Raw genomic sequence first — 22,230 nt, 5'->3', positions numbered from 1 at the left:
GGCAACAGATAATCAGAAAATCTCACTTTAGAGAGAGGTTTCTAACATGATGATTCACTAAAATAAACCTAAACTGAATTTTAATTTATTTCCTTCACCTACTCCTTTTCGAAACAGAGGAATGGCTTCTCAAAAAAATGTTCAAAGAAAGGGAAATAACCAGTAAATACACCAACTGAGCCAACGGTGTGACCTCTCCACTTACATACTGAGTTCTTTTGTGTTCGGCCGATTTGCCCTCCATGGCCCCCACTGCTGCCGTGGTGCTTCTATCCCCGCCAGGGAGGAACATTCTGTTGGGGCTTTGCTCATCCATCTCACGCGGAAGTTTGACATCTCCTACTCCCAGAGCCTCACTCTTATATTTCTTCACAAACTGTTCCATCTCCTTCACCTCCTTGGGAGACAACTCATGGCACTTTGAAGGGTCTTGATCATGTGCAGGGAGCTGCTTTGCCAGCTGCTTCTTTCGGTACTGTGCCCCCTCGGAGCCCGCCACTGGCTGCTTCTCCTTCGGCAGCATCTGCATGTACTGCCTGGCCTGAGCCACAAGGAGACCAGTGTTAACTGGGAGACGGTCTGGCCATTAGGCAAGCAATATTTTATAATACACATCAGAAGCGAGTTACTTAAGAAAGAAATGTGACTATCCATTTGTAACAGTCTTCATAATATAAATATGTTGAGATGAAAACACATTCCAAAAAGGTACAGTAAATAGATTTAGTTCAGTAAAAATAAACACATTTTCTCCATGAAACTGAAGCTTTTTTTTTTCAGCTTATAAAAGATTTCAGTTACTAATGTCTACTTGAGCTAAATATACAAATGTATATTTGCAAGAGAGCATAAATTTTTAGAAGGCATGTTTAGATGTTTAGAATGACCTATATAGATTAGCAATGTTCTCATCATTATAAAAAAATTATCAAAAAAATATTATCACAAGATTCACTTGAATGATTTTAACTAATCTTCTTAAAAGGCTTCCAAATGTCATATTTAGTTGTGATTAACAATAAAGGGAGTTTGACACAAAATTGCTGTTTTTTGGCCTTACATAGTAAGATATAATGTTGAACATTTTTTTGTTCTAAAAAAATGACAGAAATTCTATTCTTTACATATTCTTTGCTATCTTAAGAGAAATCTTCTCAAGAGTAAGTTAGAAATTACTAGATTTATACAAAACATCTGTGTTGCATCTAATTATTAAGAATGTCAGACCATTCCTTCAAAAAGATGAACATATCTAAGTAGTCAAGAAAATTCTACGAAGTATCTAATCTTAGCTTCAAAAAGCCAATAGCAGTTAGAAGTCAAAGTAATGGGAATCCAAGAAAAATAATGAACCTCAATCTCGAGGTTGATTAGGTCACTAAAGAACTGCCCTAAATAAGTAGCCCCAGAACTTTAACTGCCCTTCCCCTTATTATTTACCAATGCCTGATTCTGGACAGGAGGAGCCCATTCATAGGTAACTGTATTGATGGAGACGTTCTTCTTGGCAGCAACAGGATTGGTCAGTATCATGACATTGCGTTTATACATGGGAATTCCATCTGTTTTTAGCTTGGCAATCAGGGTGGTATATTTGGTGTCTTCAAAAAGTTTTCCAACTTTTCGATCTTCTTCATTGCTCAAGAGGACATCATGTTCTTCTTGGCCACACTTGCAGTTACGACATATTTTTCTATAATTTTGGAGATAAGTAGGCAATAACTAATTATACCTAATCAATAAGCAAATATGCTCAAACATTTATAGGTTATAAAATACTTTTATGGGGTGCCTGGGTGGCTCAGTCGGTTGAACGTCCAATTTCGGCTCAGGTCATGATCTCACTGTCTTTGGGTTCAAGCCCCACATCGGGCTCTGTGCTGATAGCTCAGAGCCTGGAGCCTACGTCAGATTCTGTGTCTCCCTCTTCCCTTCCCCTCCCTTCCTTGTGCTCTGTCTCTCACTGCTTCTCAAAACTAAATACACATTAAAAAAATACTTTTATATATATTCCATATAATGGTATGGAAAGGCAAGCCATTGGGTGGAGGATTCTAAGTAGCTATCCATAAATTTAAGCAAGGAAACATAGAAATGTATTCCTTTTATAAAACCTTAAAAAGTTAGGTTTTGATTGACAAGTGTATGCTCAAGGGGGCATGTCTGAACATTCCTCATTTTGTTAAATAGATAAGTAAATAAAATTACCAAAACCTATTATAGAAAGAGGTTTCATATTTTTTTGCATGGTGACACTTATTTCATAGCCATTACCCAAGGTTTTGTTTTTTGGGTTTTTTTTTAAGTAAGAGGGTGGTTTATATAGCTTTTCTGATCAGGGACTATAATCCTAGATGTAGCTTTAGCTTTCCTCATTTTCTTTCCTGTCTCCTTTCTAATATCCTTTCCTCTCCTTTTTCATTTCCTGTTTCCTTTCTCCTTTCTCTTTCTTTCCTTTCCCATTCTTTTATTTCTTCAAACACTCAGTGACCACTTACGATGTGCTTTCATATGTATAAAAAAAGATAAATGAAAGTCTCTGGACTTTTTGAAAAATGAAATGGAAGATACCACTAAATGAAAGACACCACTCTCCTTCCCCAATCTGGTCTAGCAGGTAATCATTCTTTCATGCAACACATACAAGTGTCCATGTGCTAAGCAATGTACCTTATTGATATACCCTATTACTGCATTGGTGATAGGAAAGAAAAGTACAAGACACTTTGAGAGGGTATAATTTTGACTTGGAACTGGTGATAAAAGGACTCCATAAAAACAATACTCCATAAGAAAGTAATATATTTAGGTTGAGATCTGAAGGATGCATAAAATAAGTATGAAATGTGTGTGTATTTGTGATGGAGTAAAGAAAGAAGAAGAAAAGCCTCCAAATATTGAGTAGAAAGAGTATTTGTGGTAGTCCTGAATTAGGAAAGAGCTCGTGCCTTTAGGTCCCATAGTCTGAGAGTGCTGGTATGATTGCAGTGAAGTAAATAAATGAGGAGTGTCAAGGTTGGAGAGGTAAGGTAGGCATGAGATCATGCAGGGACTTGTAGGATACATTAAAGAATTTGGCTTTCATTATTAGAATAAGGAGAAGGCACTGAAGGCTTTTAGGTAATGGAATAACACAATTTTCAAAAACTGTCACACCTATGAGAGTGGATTAGGGGTAGACATAATTGGAAGCAGGGAGACCAATTAACATGTCAATGGTGCATCCAGTTTGCAAGGCACGGTTCTACGTAACAGGGATCCAGTACTACTTCACAAGTGGAATTTATATCTTGGATGGTTATTTTTGTACTCTACGTAAGATGTGTTATAGCTTGGACTAGAGTATTTAACATTGAAGATAAAAAAAAAAAAAAGGAACAGATTTAAGATCTTGAATGTAAAAGTGACTAAACTTTGTGGTTGATTTGGATGTGTAAAGGAAAGACCCAGTCTGTCAAAAAATTAACCCAGGTTTCTAGGATGAGTAACCTGGTAGGAGGAGTGTAACTTATTAAAACAATAAATATAAAAGAAGGATAGATTTTAGGTATTGGGGGGGAAGGTTGATGAAAGTTCTCCAAAATTCAACTACTGAAAAGTTTGAAATGCCTATGAAACAGGATAAAGATATCAAGTAGATTGTAGGATATATAGTTCTAGTGTTAAAAACTGTAGGCTGGTAGAAAATATAAATTTGAGAGTCAGGGAATGGCACAGTAGCATTTAAATTGAATAGATCACTTTCACTTCCTGGGCAAGAGTAGAGGGAAAAGGTAGAGGACTCGGGAAGGAGTCTGGCAAAGAAGCAGAAGCTGGAAAGGTGACAGAGGAAAACAACAAAGTAGACAGATATTGTGGTGTTAAAAACCTAAGCTGGAAGTAAATATAGGGCAAAAAGAGTGTATAAATCAGAAGGAGGAGGTGAAAGTTTTAAAAACCATTTGAATATCCTTACATTGTTCAGGAACATATTGAAGATGTACATTAGATGTTGTTAAAGCATGCATGTTAAGCTATTTAGATAACTAAAGAGGAAATAGTACATATAATTTCAAACTTATATAGAGAAGATGGAATGATAATATAAAATTCAATTAATTAAACAGAAGGCAGTAAAAGAGGGAAAAAAAGAAACTTAGGACATTTAGAAAGCACAAATTAAGATGGTTGATATAATCCAAATATACCGAAAGTCACAATAAATGGACTCAATTCTCCAGTTAAAAGACAAAGGATTTCAGACTGGATAATACAACACAATCAAACTATACACAACTTGGAAGAAACACTTAAAATTTAAGGACACAGAAAGGATGAAAGTGAAAGGATGTAAAAAGATACATCAGGCAAATACCAGCAAAAAGTAAGACACCCTTAATATCATGCACTTTAATGCTTTTTCATTTAATTAGTATTAAAGAGTGTCACTACACAGTGACAGAAGTTTAAAATCAGCTCTATGATGTAACAATTCTAAAATTAATATAGCCTAATAACCTAAATTCAAATTATATAAAAAAACACCAAAACTTTAATAGACAAACATTATAGTAATGCTAAAAAATTAGAAATAAAGATTTGAACAACACCATAAGCCTGAACAAGCAAACACATAAAAAAATATCTTATCCAGTGACTGAAGAACACCTGCTTTTGGGAAACATTTGAAACACTTCAGAAAACTGAACACATACTGTGCCATAGACAAAGTCTCAAATGCCCAAGAGGAGGTGCCTGGGTGGCTCAGCCAGTTGAGTTTCTGACTTCAGCTTAAGTCATGACCTCATGGTTCATGAGTTCAAGCCCCATGTCAAGCTCTGTGCTGATAGCTCAGAGCCTGGAGCCTGCTTGGGATTCTGCATCTCTCTCTCTCTCTGTCCCACCCTCACTCACACTCTGTCTCTCTCTCTCTCTCTCTCAAAAATAAATAAACATTAAAATTATTTTTAAAAAAAAGAAAAGAAATGCCCAAAGAATCACCATCAACCACATTATCTAAACAGAATATAATTATCCTAGAAATCAATAGCAAAAAAGTAACAAAAAGTAATTTTGGAGTGCCTTGGTGGCTCAGTCAATTAAGCATCCAACTTCAGCTCAGGTCATGATCTTATAGTTCGTGGGTTTGAGCCCCAAATTGGGCTCTGCGCTGACAACATGGGGCCTGCTTGGGATTCTCTGTCTCCCTCTCTCTCTGCCCCTTCCCTGCTCTCTCTCTCTCTCTCTCTCTCTTTCTCTCCCTCTCTCTCTCAACATAATTAACTTTAAAAAAAGAAAGCAGTTTTAAAAGACTCCTAAAAAATTCACTATTGAAACAATCACAATACAAATTAAAAGAAAACAAAACTATTGTTTCTTCAACTCCAGAACACAACTAAAAGGGTGCTTAGGAGAAAAGGTACACCTAACATGCTCATTAGAATAAAGAGAGAATAAAATGAACCAACTCAGGAAGTTAAAAAAAAGTTAGAAAAAATAAGCCTGAAGTACATGGAAGGAAAATAAAGATAATAGCAGAAACTAATGAAGATGCAGGAAAAAAGAAAAATTCAATACATTTCAACATCCCTTCTGATAATAGTTTCTTTAGTCATTTTAGCTATAGAAGGAAACTAGACAGGATTTTAGAAAGGGTTTCTGGAAAAAAGCCCACACTCAGCACACATCATGCTTAATGCATTCATTTTAGGATCTGAAGCAAGGAAGCAACGTTGCCATCACTTTATTCATATAGTCCTGTGGGTACTAATCAGGGGAGTAAGAAAAATCAAACAAATCCTTACAACTTGTAAGGATTCATCAGAAAGGAAAAGTTAAACTGTTGTTAATCACAGATGCAATGATCATACAAATGTATTAATATCAATAAGAGTTTAAGAAGCATTCTGGACTTAAAATTAATAAAATTGTATTTCTCTACATCAACAAACTAGGAAAAACAACTAAAATTTATGAGATTGATCTCTTTACCAGATAAATTATTAAATAATTACAAATTTGTTTGTGTCCTGTTTTCTTAAGGTGAGGAGGTATCCAAACCAAACATGTTAGATCTGAATTGTGCAGTCTCAGAAAGAGATTGAGACAGAGAGAAACGGAGTCAGAGATATGGGGATGTAAACTAATTTCCTTGTGCACACGTTGGTCAGAAATCTTTATTTGGTAAGCATTTGAAGAGTCTGCAGATTCTAGTTCGGCTTTAAAAGACTCTTAAATCTGGTTATCTCATACTCCCACCCAGTGAAAAGGAGTATATTATTCTATTACAGTATGATCTTCATTCTTGTTCTTCAGTTAACAAAAATTATATAATTTTTTATAAAGCTATCACATTACTTTTTGATCAAGTTTCAAATTGTACCTTACTGAGGGGAAAGTGGCAGGGTGGAAATTTAGTTCTTAATATAGATAAATAGATCCTTATATGGCTGTGAACTATAGCATGCATCCTAATAATTAGTAAAGTGACTGACTACAGGAAGAAGTAATAATGTTACAAGCATATGTGATGAAGGATATGGATTTCCTTTGGAAATGTTTATTATCCAGTTCTACACCAGAACAACATATACACCAGAAAATAAGAGGAACTAGATTTTAGAATTTGAAAGACAAAAAGCACCTAAAAAAAAAAAAAAAAGCCTGCTGGTTTCTAAAGCACAAGTTATGACCAGCTGTAACATGATTAAATAAATTATATTTACTATGAAAGTGTTATATATAAAAAGGTATATTAACCAATGATATAAGAACCAACTCTATACTTTTTCTTATTATTTGTTTTGGCTATTTTGGGAAGATTTACATTCTGAGAATATAAATTTTCCCCATCCACCCCCTCACCCACCCAACATACCTTATTAAGCAAGTAAAATCGGTTAAGCAATATACTAATAGCAGCAGTGATGAGGGAAAAAGTTTTCAGCTTTCGAAGTGGGGAAAGCCTGATTGATTCATGATAGTTCTTAAAATCACAAATACATTATAAACCCCATCTGCATCCTCGCCGCGACATGGTGGTCTGTGGTAAAGAGCACTTGGCAGAAATGTGAGTCAGCAGGGGTGGGCTGGTTCTTTCAGTTAGAGTTGTCATCACTATGGCAGCTGGAATGACCACAACTCTTCCAGACCCCTTGCCCTGGAGCTCCATTTCTACAATAAAAAGGGAGAGCCACAAACCACAATTCAAGAAAGAAACCTATAAAATCTGGGCCAGGTGCCAAGAACTATCCATTACAGAAATGCATGCTACTTACTACTTAACTCTATGCTATTTACTAGTTTAAAATTTTCTTTAAATAATTTTGGGAGTTTTTAGTCCACAGTGTTTTACATTTGAATCATTCATATTTAGATTCGAAAACTTTATTTTTACAAATATCTTTTAAGAACTTTTAAACCCATTAGGAAGATATCCAATAAGTTTATTGAGAGGAAGATTTTGTTGAGGAATTGGGGAGAAAAGGGTATCATTATCTTGGTACCCAAAAAAGGCATAAGAATTAGTAGGATATTTATCACATAATTAATTCCAACCTGAAATAACTCAGATTCACTCCTTAAGAAAATGAAGAACTTTAAAAACCTGGTTTGATGCCAACCTAAAACAAGACAAAATGGCATGGGTGAGCTCAGTACTCATGTTGCTGGGGCTATGTACAAACATGTAAGGTTTGTTTAGTATCTTTCCTCAGATGCTCCACCAGTAACTTTTGATGATATATGCAGACAGGTAGCTTGTTTACTACATTTATTTTATAGCAGTTTTTGGGGGAGTTATAAGTTACCATACTTAGCACAATTGCCAAATCTCTAAATCTTATAAACTGTCCTAGAGCACTTCTCCCCAAATTCTCCATAGGATGTTAATAAAATTTACGTGGGGGAAGAAAAGAAGGGAAGTGAATGCAGAATTCAGTTTATTTAAGATGGTCTTTTTAATGACTTTTTAAAAAGATGCAAACGTAGTCTGACAGAGTAAAAACCTCTAAGGTGTGAGGGAATGAGAGTTATTTGTATGAAAAAGTTTTTTTTATAAAAAAGTTTAGCACATTAACACATACAAATGCAAAGGTTAATATGAACGACAGATCAGGACTGTAGACTCAGATTTTTACACTACAACTTCAGATTTCTTGAGTTAAATCCAGGAGAGGGAGTGCCAAAATGTACAAAAAGTACTGCCTCAGAAAAATACATAGATTTATAGTTTCAAGCTAAAAGCAGTCAAGAAACTATCCTCCATCCCCTTCCCCAAAGAGAAATTATTTTTGTATCACTATTTGTAAAAATATAAAAATATGTATATATTTTTACAAGGCAAGTAGTAGCAACTGGAGTGCTCTGACATGCTGCCAGCATTCACAGTGATTTAAAGGTATGGTCATGGCACTGCTACAACCCATATTTTAAAAGGGCTGGAAGCTGCCTGTTTATAAGAGGGGTATACTTATATGGACTTCAGCATGGGCCTCTTGTTACAAAATTCAACACAAGGATTAATCCATTTATGGTGGGGAATTTTTAGTTTTCAGCCAGCCCTAAACCAATCAGAAGTTCTCTGAACAGGGACGTGGGCAGCAAGACCAGCATGGCTGAGTCCGTGGGGCCTGAACCAGCCCAGCTGCACAACAGCCCCTCCTTCGCGCAGGTGTCCAGAGGCCCCGTGACCGTGGTGCAGTTGGACCAGTCGGCTTTAAATTACTCAGGTAACACAGTGCCGGCAGTGTTCGCCACCCCAGCTGCCAACAGACCTGGCTTCACCGGCTGCTTCGGCCCGACGCCTCCGTCGTCCCACAGGCACCAGGCCTGGACGTCCTATGTCGGAGAGAACGAGCTCCCAGGCCAGTGGGCCGATTCGGTCCCCCTCCCTGGGTACATCGAGGTGCACCCCGGGTCACGTTATCAGCAAAACTCTCCCTCCAGGCTCCCTTGCCAGTACAGCCAGCCAGCAGGCCTGCACCCCGGCCTGGCGCAGGCTCCGGGGCCATCCGTGGCGGCCGCGGGAAGAACGACCCGTCTGACACGCCCCTGACCAACATCTCCACAGTGGAGCCTCAGGAAGGCCATCCGGGAAGAGGTGGCCAAGCTGGCCAAGAAACAGACAGACGTGTTTGAGCTCCAGGTCTAAGGCCTTAGCCCCGTGGGACTTCCAGACTCTGAGGAAAGAGTGTTCTGCTTTCTCAGCCTAACATGTTGGGGCTTGAGGCATAGACCATGTGTGAGTCTTTCTCACCCGTAGTCTCTGAAAAGGGGAACGGTGGGGCTTCTGGGCAACAGAGGAGACTCCTGAACAACTTGATTCTTGGCTTATTCAATTGATTGAATGTCATGAAGTCCCTGTGTGGGACCATACGTTTGATATTCTGTGAAGTTAAATGTTTGAACTGTGGGTATATTTCCTATGGAGCCTTAGTCACAAGAGACACTAATCTGCACACCCCTGTCCAATGCCACATTTTAATAAATCACCAGAAGAGGGAGAACATTGCTCTGTCTTCAATGAGTTCTGCATGTTAACTCTGTTTCTGTGTTAAAGGCAATGCAGGCATCTGATTAAGCGTCAGACTGTACTCTCTCTCTCTCATTCAGCCATGACGGTGATCATTAAAATCACCTCCGGTCTGTAAGGGGGCACTGACTCCAGTCAAGAAACTTCAGTCCTTTTCTTTTAAAGGTTCATATTCAAAGTCAGATGAATTGGATGAAAATCAGTACTGTCGATGACTGCACCTATAAATAGTCCTGACTCTTTTTTTCCTCCCATTAATTAAACAACAGCTGAGAAAGAGAGCAGATGAGAGGGGATGGTGGATTTGTGTTGACAAGTTTTTTGATAAGGTGTTGTCATTTTGGAACTTGAGTACCCTGCAAGCTAGGATCTAACTGAAAGAGAATCAGTGCTAAGAGCTTTTAAGATCCTACAAAAGAAAAGCAGTCATTTGTGGAGGTTTTTCTTTGCTTTGCAATGAAGTTGGCCTGAGATCAAGCTTCTCTCTATTTTGAGATAATAGATACATGGACTTCGATAAGTAAACCTCTATCTCTTCAACAACAATGTCCAGTGTGTGCTGCCGAACAATACAGAAGAAAGTGGCAACTGATGCCTGTTTGAAGCAGAAAGAGTGGATTCCCCAGTCTCCCCAGGCTGCAGCCTCCGTTTACAGGAGCTTCTGAGTGTAGAAAATCTGTTGATTTACATTTAAATGTAAATAACATTTTTTTAAAGGTATGAAGTTTGCCAGTTCCTTCCCTCCGTGCCCCCATGGTCAATGGATGCAGGAGGACATTTGCTGAAATGGCAGGGCTGCTGACCTTGTGACCGTGATGTGGTAAATCACATTCCCTGGCTTGGCAAGTCGGGCATCTGGAGCTCTGGGCGGACCCTGCCTCGCAGCCCTGAGGCACCAGCTGCTGACTGGCGGCGCAAAAGCAAAATTTCAGGTAGCCCAGGGGAGGGAACACTCTGGTCCCCTCACCAACTCTGTTGGGGGCTTACTTGGTGTCTGTTGGAGAAGGAGATCCTGTCTTGCCTTCACCCATGACCCATTAGCTTCAGCTGTGTCCATGCCTTCTTGAGCCCATCTTTCCGTTTCCCTCATGAGCTTCTTTGGTCTTTACTGAGTGAAGGTGGAAATTTAAAAGTTGAGAGAAGAGTAGGAGTGGAACTGATCAGAATGAGCGATTCAAACTGTCAAAGCACATTTTCAAAGAAGCCGTTTTTATTTCCCAATGGCAAATTGCCCTTTCTGGAAATTTCCAGAGATGATGTGTCATGGAATCCCCAGCCAAATCTCTTGTTCGAATGATATTAGGTAGTGTCCTTTTGGTATGCTGGTTGATCTTTCATAGTGTTAGTTTTTTGTTACTTAAAAATAATCAACTATAAATAAAATGTATTTTTGTAAAAAAAAAAAAAAAAGCTCACTGAACAGATGTATGCTATATTCAAGTAACATTTTTCTTATAAAATGCTACTGTTTTATTAGATGGATTTATGGAAGATAAGATGAAAGAATAATTCCACTACTTGTGTAACAAATGATCTATTCCAAATAATATTACTCTACTTTCATATGAAATAATTGATTATAAACTTGAAATCTTGGGTTTGCAGGGCACCTGGGTGGCTCAGTCAGTTAAGCGTCCAACTTTGGCTCAGGTCATGATCTATGGTTCGTGGGTTCGAGCCCTGCGTCGGACTCTGTGCTGACAGCTAGCTCAGAGCCTGGAGCCTGCTTTGGATTCTGTGTCTCCCTTTCTCTCTGACCCTCCCCTGCTCACACTGTCTCTCTCTCTCTCTCAGAAATAAATAAACATTAAAAAAAATTGAAATCTTGAGTTTGTATCTTAACATTTCATAAATATCTGTTAGCTCTAAATATTACTTGACAGTGTGTCCAGAAGATAGTAGCTCTTATTTGATTAAGTATCAGGCAGTCATCTTCAACTTTTATTTTCCCCTAGTCTTGTAATTATTGATGGGGTGAAGAAAGAGAGTGCTCATAGCTAAAGCATCATTGTCCAAAAAGACATATATGTCATAAAAGCACCACACTGCAGAGAAAATTGCCTGGTGCAGTCCAAAGTTCACTGGTCATGAGCGTGTAAACATGCGTTCTAGTTTCTGTTCTCCTGTCTAGAGAGATGAGGAGGAGGAAGGTTTAGACAAGTTTTGAGTCCAAATTCTACTCCACCATATATAAGCCTTGCCTTTGATAAGTCATTTAACTTCCCTGAGTTCCCATTCCCTAAATGGGAATACTATCACATCCCAAAGGGTATTATGAAGAGTAGTTACAAACAGGTACGTCAAGTGCTGTGATAAGCAGAATTTTAAGACAGCCCCTGTGACCCGCATTCTCTCATGATTATGTTACTATGGTATGGCAAAGGGAAATTATCCAGGTGTGCCAAATCTCATCATATGATCCCTTAAAAACCATAAATTTCTCTGGCTGGGAGCAAAAAAGGAAGTCGGAGAGATTTAAGGCACAGAAAGGATTCCAGAGCACTGTTACTGACTTTGAAGACAGAGGTGGTCATGTAGCAAGGAATGTGAGTGGCTTCTAGAAGCTGGGAACAGTCCCTGACTGTCAGCCAGCAAAGAAACAGGGATCTCATGCCTACAACCACAAGGAAATGAAGGAAATGAATTCTACCCACATCACAAATGAACCTGGAAGCAGATTATTCCCCCAGTTTCCAGATTAGACTTCAATCTGGCCAAAACCTTGATTTCAGCCTTTTGAAATCCTAAGCAGAGAATCCAGCTAAGCCAGTCTTGACTTCTGACCTAAAGTGTAAATGGATGTTTAATCAATTAATAGGTATTGTTTTAACCTGCTAATTTAGAGTAATTTGTTGTGCAGCAATAGAAAATCATTACAAGTGCTTATTACAATGTGGCACATAGGAAATGTTCATAAATTATATTTCTTATTAATAACTAATAGGCTAAACAAGCCATTTTAACTTCCTTGTATATTTGTAGGGAGCCAGGAAATAAATAAGACCTCACAATTCTTCATCACTCAGACTTCCTGTTGGCATCTTCCATTGCTGAAGACAAGGTAGCCCACTGCTGCAGTCCTTAGGGGTCAGCCTCCTAAAGGATGGCCTAGGGTACCATGCATAAGGGTGTGGAATGGATTTGGAGAGTGAATGGAAGAGATCCTGTCAAGGTGTGCTACAGCAGTTATAAAAAACTAAATGACCCTTTACTTGGGGGTATGTAGAAGTAGGGAAGAGGGTGGAAAGGACTGAACTGTGTCCCCCCAATTCATATGTTGAAGCTCTAATCCTCAGCTTGACTATATTTGTAGATAGAGCTTTTAGAAGATAAAATTAAATGAGGTCATAAGAGTAGGGTCCTAATCTGATAGGCCTTGTGGCCTTACAAGAAGAGAGAACATATCTTTCTCTCTCCATATGAATGCATGGAGAAAAAGGACATGTGAAGACACAGAGAGAATGTGGCTATCTGCAAACCAGGAAGAGGTTTCTTACCAGAACCCAATCATGCTGATACTGAACTTCTTGGACTTCTGGCCTCCAGAACTAGAAGACAATAAATTTCTGATGTTTAAGCCAGCCAGTCTATAGTATTTTGCTATGGAAGCCTGAGCTAATACAGGGAGTAAGGAACAGTTCTCAGAGGTAATGCTTGACAGTCCTGAAGAATAGGAAGGACCTTTGTTTCATGGAGTAAAATATAGTTTTTTTCCAGCTGAAGGAAACGTACAAAAAAACACAAATTTCAGGGAGCAGCATATATCTCAGCAGTTGAAATAGAGTGTACTTGGAAGAGAAGTGGGAGAGGAGACTGGACACGCAAGCAGGATTAGATGTTGAGGTTTTAGGCCAAAGATTTGTCCTAAAGGATAGAGCCTTGGGGAAAAGCAATGAGGATACTTAAGCTATTGGGAAGTACACAATAGTATCCATTTTCAAGACCATTCTTGTGGCTGAATGGAAGTCAGACTGATAAAATGTGGAGAATAATTTAGCTTTGATTTTCACAATGTGCCCCAGGAAGCCCTTTGGGTCCTAGAAGTCAAGGGTTACAATGAGGATAGACGAGGGAGCTAAGTGGGCAGGATCCTGGGACTCCATGTCCACCTCAATCACAGCAGTCTGTGGCCTGGGGCCAGACCTGGGATCTTCACTATGCTCAAGACAATCAGCCTTGCATATTTTACTTCAAAGACTGTACTGAAAATGGCTATCTGGAGGTCAAATGCACATGCCCTCCATCTTTCCAGCTATGGTGAAATAGAGAATTATCAAGAATTCTAAGAGAGAAACATGTCCAGATTCATGCCAGGAAGAAGAAGACAGATTTACTAAGTAATACCATCTGGATGAAGTATATAAACCCAACCTAGGTTGGAAGCTGGGCAAAACCATAGTCTTTTATGGCTCTTTGCAGATTTTCAGAGTACATCAAGGTAGGTTAGTGAAAAAATTAAAATTAAAAGTGATTTTCATGCCACAGAAATCTGCTCTTCTCTGATTTTTTAAAATCTGAAAATCTCAGTTTATAGTAATCTGGAATAGAAAAATATTGTACCACACACAAGAATTACTCTAAGATAGCCTTCTGCTCTAGAGAAAAGATATTATCATTTAGGAATGAGCTTTAAAAATCTCATTAGCACTTTTTGGCAACTGTATGGTCAAACTAAAAAGATTTTTAAAGATGTTTTAAGATTGTACAGTAAGAATCATGCCCAGCAGAGGGCAGTGCAACTCTCTCTACAGCCCACTTGTGAGCACAGCTGAATGATGTGCACATAAGGAGCTGAAATATTCTAGTCCATGAAAACTATTTTGTGTCTAGTGACTTAACCTTTCAAAACCACAACAGACACGTTGCCTAACTTCTATGTCTTTTAAAAAGGTGGCACAGGGAAGATCTATGAAAGTCTTGTAACTAAAAAACTCCCTGAAAAATTTTAGCTCCCTACAAATAAAGAACTGTACCATCATTTCTGCACAGGCTGAGGTTTCCATCACCTTCACAATTTAAAACAACTGTCATTGTTTCCTAAAACTTGCAAAAAAAAAACTAGCTTTTAAAAGAAACCAATATTTCAAATTTTATTTGTTTACATTTTCCTTTAACTTACATCATACATGGTCCCAATAGCTGATGGAATTTTTATTCTAGGGAGTTTTCTATGGAAATATGCAGTTCAGAAGTGGTTCTCACGTGAGATTTATTCTAACAAGGCACCCTACATCCTAATAATGTACAGTTGATCATTTTAACTTTTTTCTTCTAACAATAATGTGTTGATTCTAATTTGAATAGACTTACATCAACTACCATAATAGTCTTGACAGTCATTGATGAACAACATTTACATTCTTCAGAAGAACTGGTTTGAAATACTGATTTTCAGGTTTATATAGCATATGTGTAAATAAGACCTACACAAAATTCACATTTTTTGATCCACCAACATTTGTCCTCCACGTACTTCAACTTGATACAAGGCAATGATGGCAATGAATTATTACTTTTTTTTTTTTTAATATTTTTATTTATTTCTAGGAGAGAGAGAGAGACAGCACGAGCAGGGGAGGGTCAGAGAGAGAGGGAGACACAGACTCTGAAATAGGCTCCAGGCTCTGAGCTGGCAGTCAGCACAGAGCCCAACGCGGGGCTCGAACCCACGAACTGCGAGATCATGACCTAAGCGAAAGTCAGACGCTTAACCGACTAAGCCACCCAGGCGCCCCGAATTATTACTTTTTTAAATCAAGTGTTATAGCTCAAAAATTTGAAGAATCCTTAGATTCCAGTCTATGTCCTGACAATCAGCCACAGGAACGCTTAAGTAATCATATTTATTGTTTACTGCAAATATACAGATAGATAAGATGCACAAAGTTACCGATTTTTAAGAAAAGAATTATAATGAGTCAACAGTTCTAGATTACCATAAACTTATCTGCTGCTCAGAAAAGAGACATATTCAGTATTCTAGACTCATAGGAAATCTGAAGGACAGCAAGTAAACGATTCCAAATATAGTTACGATGGTCCAATTAGCTCAGTCACACTTAATGATAGGAAGACAGAATAGCTTTATTTCTTATTTATTTCATAGAAAAGAATATGACAGATCTAAAACTTAACAACCATGCTAGAGAATTTATAAGAGATCTCCATTGTCTGAGGAAGCAATGCCAAAGAGCAGAAATTACTGATGTGGTTGTTGTTTTCAAAACATTACCTCCAGAAATGTAGTTCGAATCCTTCACATTTTTCTTTGCATTTTAAACAGGGAGCTCCAAATCCTTGCTCATGACCTAAGCCCATCTGTTAAGCAGAAAACAATGTGTGTTATAACATTTTTTACAAATCTAAAAAATTCAATAAACTGCACTTCTAATTCTACTTACCACTCCTGGTTTTTTTAAACATTTCTTAAAATTTAAATCCAAGTTAGCTAACACATGACAATAATGTAATGTAATCATTAGTAATAATGCTTTCAGGAATAGAATTTAGTGATTCATCACTTATATATAACACCCAGTGCTCATCCCAACAAGTGCCCTCCTTAATGCCCATCACTCATTTACCCCATTTTCCCCCACCCAATACTCCTACAGCAACCTTCAGTTTGTTCTCTGTATTTAAGAATCTCTTATGGTTTGTCTCCCTCTCTGTTTTTATCTTATTTTTGCTTCCCTTTCCCTATGTTCATCTTTTTGTTTCTTAAATTCCACATATGACCACTCCTGTTGATAGAACTTTCAAACAAATCTTTTATGAGTATCACATTGTTTGGTCAATGATGACACTTAGATATGGATATGGGGACTTCAAATACCTACCCAACATACCTTGTATTCTTACTGCTTTTTTCATGAAAGGAAAAGCATCAGAATACAACTGTTTAGAGGACTACAAATACTGCAAGTTGCAAAAAGTCATGAATTTATCTCTTTGGTCACTAAATACCCTGTATGCAATAGGAACAGGGAACAGTTAAAGAGCCAGAGCTTGGAAAGCAAGCCTATCCCCAAATGAAATATTTTATAGCAAACAAGGAATATAAAAAAAGATTTTAGGAATTATGATTCAAATAATTTTATTTCATTTATTACTTATTATTAATTTATTTTATTAACATATGATCCATTTTATTCATTATTTATATACTTATTATACTCAAAATATTATTTATGATAAGTATAATAGCAATAACAAACATATATTGAATGCAAAGAATAGAGGTAAGCACTTATCAAAATCTTATAAAATCTCACAAGCAATATTATTCTCTAGAGACGAAAACTGAAATTCAGAAAGGTTACAGAACTTGCTTAAGATCAACAAGAAAATAAATGGCAGAGAAGTGATCTGAGTCCAGGTCCTTCTGACACTTTCAAAGCCTGTGTTTTTATGCCTGGAGTGGGAACAGGGGGGTGTACTACTGCCTTAATTATAGCAAACTATTTTTAAAATCACATTAAACAACAATCCTTGGGAACTTGCTGAGACATGACTTAATAAACAGAAGAGGAAGGGGTACAGATGAGGGAAGGACACAAGAAGGCAATATAAACTCTGTTACCCAACTATTCATATTAAAGAGTGGCCCATTTTGTATCAGCCCATCGGCAAATCACCAGCAACCAGGCTACTCTGTTTTAAATATCACATCAGTGACTCCTGACAAATTTGTTAGCACCTAGTACCTGGGGTAGGAGTCCAAGCTGGACAAATAATAGATTTTCTACCATGGCACCCTTTTGTAACTTTACCAAGTTCTGTTTTTGCTATGCAATCTAAACCACACTGTAGTTTGTTCCTTGAAAGATCAGTCTGACCATGCCCTGAAGTTCAGATGAAGTCCTTCCTTTTTTTCCTAATGAAAATGACCACATCCTCTTACCATAATGAAGGTCTACCCAGCTGCTCAGGGGAACCTATATTATTTTTAAGACAGACCATCCCAAGCATACTCTCCAAAGGTGATAAAAATCTGTCCAGTATTAGCTAAACTTCATCACCTTTGCCATGTCCCCATTACCAACTTTCCAAAAATGTTAGAATTATATAGTTTAATACTAGATGACACTTTTTATTATTTTTTTAAGGAATTAAATTGTTTCTTTGTCACCAGTGATCACAGCTCATTGTACAGAAATAAAATGAGGTAAGCAAGAGAGAGAGGAACTGGTTACTTGAGTTTTCTGGTCTTTTGTAAGGAATGTAATTAAAGAATATTCTCCATTACTATATCCAGACTAAAATGAACATCAGTCTAAAAAAGTGTATTCTTTTTCAAGCTCTTTCAAGTTTTCCATTATGGGAGAGTTAACAATCCTGAATCCACCTAGTATATGGGTTTCCTTCATACTGTGTTCCATTCATCTCCTGCCAAACTCTGATCCAAAATGAAAATCAAGATGACGTTATTAAGGCTTAATCACATAGCTCGGGTCAAATCAGCTGCTTCTAAACTCTCTTGTGTATCATTCACAGTAAGAAATACAGTTTATCTCATGACAGATATATGCACACACATATGAGATTGAGTTAATATTAAGTTCTTACCTGCCTTCAAATCTGAACCACCTGGTTTGAGCAACACTGGCCTTAATAAAATACTGCAAACACACTGGAAGAATAGCATCTTTTTCTCTAATTCTGAATGAAACTTGGAAGCTTAGCTAATATAACTAGAACCCCACTAGGTCGGCAGAGGTTTGACACTAAGGCCCAGAGTAGCTCATTGCTGACTTTGTAAGGGCCAAATTGTTTCCTTCCTACTTGCTTTTTTATCTTCTTAAAATAGTCATCAGTTTATCTATTAGAATTATTAGAACTGGTGATGTTTCATGAACATGTCTTTTAAAGTGGCCCACGTGCTCTTATTGCTGGACAGGCCTGGCCATCCCCCTGGTGTAAGAGGCCAGGAAAGGAAAATCAATAGGAGAGCAGTTCTGCTCCTAGTTGCACAGCTAAGTGAACAGCACGCTGACCTCACACCCCATGTGTGGCAGGCGCTCCACTGTGCCTCAGTAGAGCATCTGTGCGGCTTCCAAAGATTTCCTGGCCCATCTCTGTTTCAAGGGAAAGGACTACAAATGTAGCTGACTGAGAGCTCTAGATCGGGAACATATGAATCTGTCAGGAAGGTTGGGAAGGGTGTTTTAAACAAATATTGATTGAACTGCGCTGAAAGGATGAGTGGCTCCTAACTCAGCCAGGAGGAGGACAAAGCAAATTCAAGATGAGGAGACAGTTATATGAAGGCATCTGGCAGAAGCAGGCCAGATGTTAGGCCAGATTGTTAGAGCAGGGATACCTTAGAGCACTGGAAAGGTGATAGAACCAGACTTGCAACAGGCTGAGTGGGGTTCTGTTTTCCCCTTTTCTTTTCCTTTTCCCAAGGAAAAAAATAATCTTCCAAGGATGAGACTGGTAAGGAAGAAGCACTAGAGAGATGTAGTGGTGGGGAGTCAGGGAACAAGAGCACCCCTCAAGCTCTGCTGGTCAAGCCACAGAGGGGACCCGTCAGGGAGGTTAGGACACCTGACTCTGAAAGAAGCAGTAATCTGAGAAAATGGCTCTGCAGCCTTCTCCAGAGAGCTCAGAAAGCACTGCTCCCATGTTCTTCCACCCACGCTGGCTCCATACAGGTTCCTCTTAGCACAGTTTATGACCACCTGAAGAAAGTATCCCTCCAGCCTCTACACACACACACACACACACACACACACACACACACACACACACACACACACACACTTTCATCTTCCCCAAATGCTCAGACACAAGGACCAAGGAGACTCTCACAGTATCACAGAGAGGAAACAGGAACATGAAAAAGTGGAATGAGATCATGTATCAGTACGATACACTCTCCTGCCATAATTCAATGAAAGCAGTTCTAATTAAAAATAAACCCACAATGGGGGCACCTGGGCGGCTCGGTAGGTTGAGCATCCGACTTCAGCTCAGGTCATGATCTCACAGTCTGTGGGTTCAAGCCCCATATCAGGCTCTGTGCTGACAGCTCAGAGCCTGGAGCCTGCTTCAGATTCTATGTCCCTCTCTCTCTGTCCCTCCCTAGCTCACGCCCTGTCTCTCTCTCTCAGAAATAAATAAAAAAATAAAAAATGAATAAACACACAATGAAAAAGATACCTAGCTTTTAAACTCATTGTTCACAGCTAACATTATGAGGGAGAGTTTCAGGCTGGGAATGAACTTGTTTTCCTAGAGGAATTTCATTAAAAGAAATTATTTTTATAGCTATAAATATATAGGTATAAGACTTCAACTTCATTGATATCCAGCAATGAAGATCTCTAACCCATGCCACTTACTGGGTGAGAACTTCTTCCATATTCTTTCTCTTGTTATAAACCTCTGATAAAAAACAGTGCTACTAATAACAAAGAAATGTGGTTCACATGCTAGTGTGTGCCTAATTCCACATCTAGAATGCAGTGTGTTCCCTAATCCTTTGAAATCCAATTTATATGATAAAATTGCACCAGAGCAGACATATCTCTACTGGTATGAGGAAATTTCTTCTGTTTCTGTTTCTGTTCCTGCCACAACTTAGGGATCTAAGCATCTGGTATCCTTCCCTTGACAAGTCAAACATATATCACATGAAGGCAAGGGTACTAATTCCACTCTATAATAAAATGAGTTTCAGAGCTGGAGCTGCATCAGACAGTTTCTCAGTGCCCTATTCTCAGACCTTTTTGAGCAGGGGTCACAGAAGCTGAAATTCTCCAACTCTTCCAGTGCAAGGGTCTGGAACTCCATGTGCCCTAAGGGCTCAGCCAATTTCTCTCCCTCTTTCACTTTGGTGTTGAGGATTCCCTGAAATGAAGGACCCAAGACTCCTCTGCCTAGACTTCTTCCCTCCCCTTTATCCTCAGCACAGGCTGAACCTTCTGGTTAGCATCCTTCATTCCTCAAGAGCCTTGGCTGTTACTCTCAGACATCCAGATCTTATAGGTTGTTCTCTTCCCACATGTCTGGGCTTGAGAATTCTTGGTGAGGGGTAAGAACAGACGTTCTTAATTAATGATACCCAGAGTGTGTGCAGGGAAGTGAGGGAGGCAGTGGTACAGGGGAAGGGGGAATCCAGAAAGTGCTGGCAACCTGGCTGTTTAGAAAGTGAAGTCCAGATCCCTGGACTAATATAAACACCAAGATATGTGTGCTCATAGGGAATGTATTGTGAGAATTAGTCATCCCAGGTATTAAGCAAATGATTAAGAATGACTTGGCTAAACAGAGAACCATGAAAATGTAGAAAGAGCACTCAAGGGAGTTGGAAACTGTGGTCTGGTTTTCTGGTGTCACTGCCAGGGTCAGGGATTTCAGAGGTCCTTTTCCTTCTCTGGTTTTTTTTTTTTTTTTTTTCATGTGGATAATGAAGGGATTGAGTTAGATCAACTCTAGCAAACTTTTTAATTCTAAAATTATGACTGTAAATCATGTTTCAGATTAACTTTTCCTTAGTTTGTTATTTGGCACAGTCATCTGCTCAACATCTAAACACTAAATAGGCAGCAGTCATTTAAGAAAGCTAATAGATGATTGTCTCTTATAGGTTAGAATCATTCGGAATTCAGTTTGGAGGAGTTGTTTATATAGGAAACAAAAAAATCAAGTTCCAAGAGCTGAGATACAGTTCTGTTGCATGTAATCATTTTAACAGTAAATGTGAGATGGTATTCCCTGCAGAATCAACACTTGGTGCTTAAAAACACATGTTTTTCATAAGCACACAGGTCCCAAAGCTCTCTACTTCATATAATTTTAGTAACACATTCTGGCCAGTGTCAATATAAGGATATGACAGATTAATTTTTCTTCTTCAGTGTCCAAAAAAACAGATCCTTTGCATTGACTATATTTGGAAAAGTTATGGTCAGGCTTTAGGAATACCTACCAAAGTCATTTGAAAAAAATAAAAATGACTATACTATTTATCCTGGAATACTAGTCCTAGACAAATAAGATTTTTTAAATATCCTTTAACTACAGGCTCCAGATTCTGAACTTACATTGTCATGATCTGTGCCTCCAAACATCCCCTGCTTAGTATTCGAGGGTAAGAAATGGTATCAATTTCTCTGTATTCATAATTTCAGGTAACCAGATAGGTTGGCAGCATTTCAAGTGACCCTTCTGACCCAGGAAAGGGTATTGATGTCAGATACTTTAAAGAAAAAGGAAAGAAGGGTAGGGAACATCTGGTATTTCAAACATGGTCTGAGTTGATTTGGAGATAATTGAATCTGGAAGATATTATGCAGTATTCAGGGTGAGATCATCTGATTCATGCTGTTTTCATAACCAAATTTCCCTCTGGAGCAAAGAATCATATGTGGTTACTAAACAAGCAAGTGTTACTAAGACTTCTTTAATCATTTTGGAATGAAGCAGACCAAGGTAGATTATATGAAATATACATAAATTCTCTCTCTCTGTACATATACATGTCTATTTACCTACCTATCACATATGTGAATATATATATTCATATTATATTCTTAAAGAAGCATTTTAGATCTTGTTCATACAAATGAATATCCTGAACAAAGGAACTCCATTTCCAAAAAAAAAAAAAAAAAATTCTCCCCACTTGAATCAATACATTTTGATTAATTTGTGACACAAAAACTTAAATTGTTTTCCATTTTTTGTTCCTTGGCTGCTTTCCAATCTCCATC

The 22,230-nt window shown here is 38.2% G+C and overlaps 1 protein-coding gene across 1 annotated transcript in view; it reads right to left on the bottom strand.

Moving 5' to 3' along the window:
• The window catches only part of TES (testin LIM domain protein), a 48,474-nt gene that overhangs the window by 8,604 nt on the left and 17,640 nt on the right, over nucleotides 1-22,230 (bottom strand). Inside the window, exons 2-4 of the mRNA XM_039223371.1 lie at nucleotides 15,744-15,829; nucleotides 1,441-1,693; nucleotides 206-541 (exon numbers count right to left, since the gene is read on the bottom strand). Coding sequence (XP_039079302.1) covers nucleotides 206-541; nucleotides 1,441-1,693; nucleotides 15,744-15,829 — 675 coding nt within the window. The remainder of the gene's footprint in view (nucleotides 1-205; nucleotides 542-1,440; nucleotides 1,694-15,743; nucleotides 15,830-22,230) is intronic.

This window comes from Hyaena hyaena, unplaced genomic scaffold (assembly GCF_003009895.1).
Source record: "Hyaena hyaena isolate Hyena2069 unplaced genomic scaffold, ASM300989v1 scaffold_1339, whole genome shotgun sequence".
Classification (NCBI taxonomy): domain Eukaryota; kingdom Metazoa; phylum Chordata; class Mammalia; order Carnivora; family Hyaenidae; genus Hyaena; species Hyaena hyaena.
The sequence above is the reverse complement of the archived record's forward strand: the minus strand, read 5'-3'. Positions and strand labels throughout refer to the sequence as shown.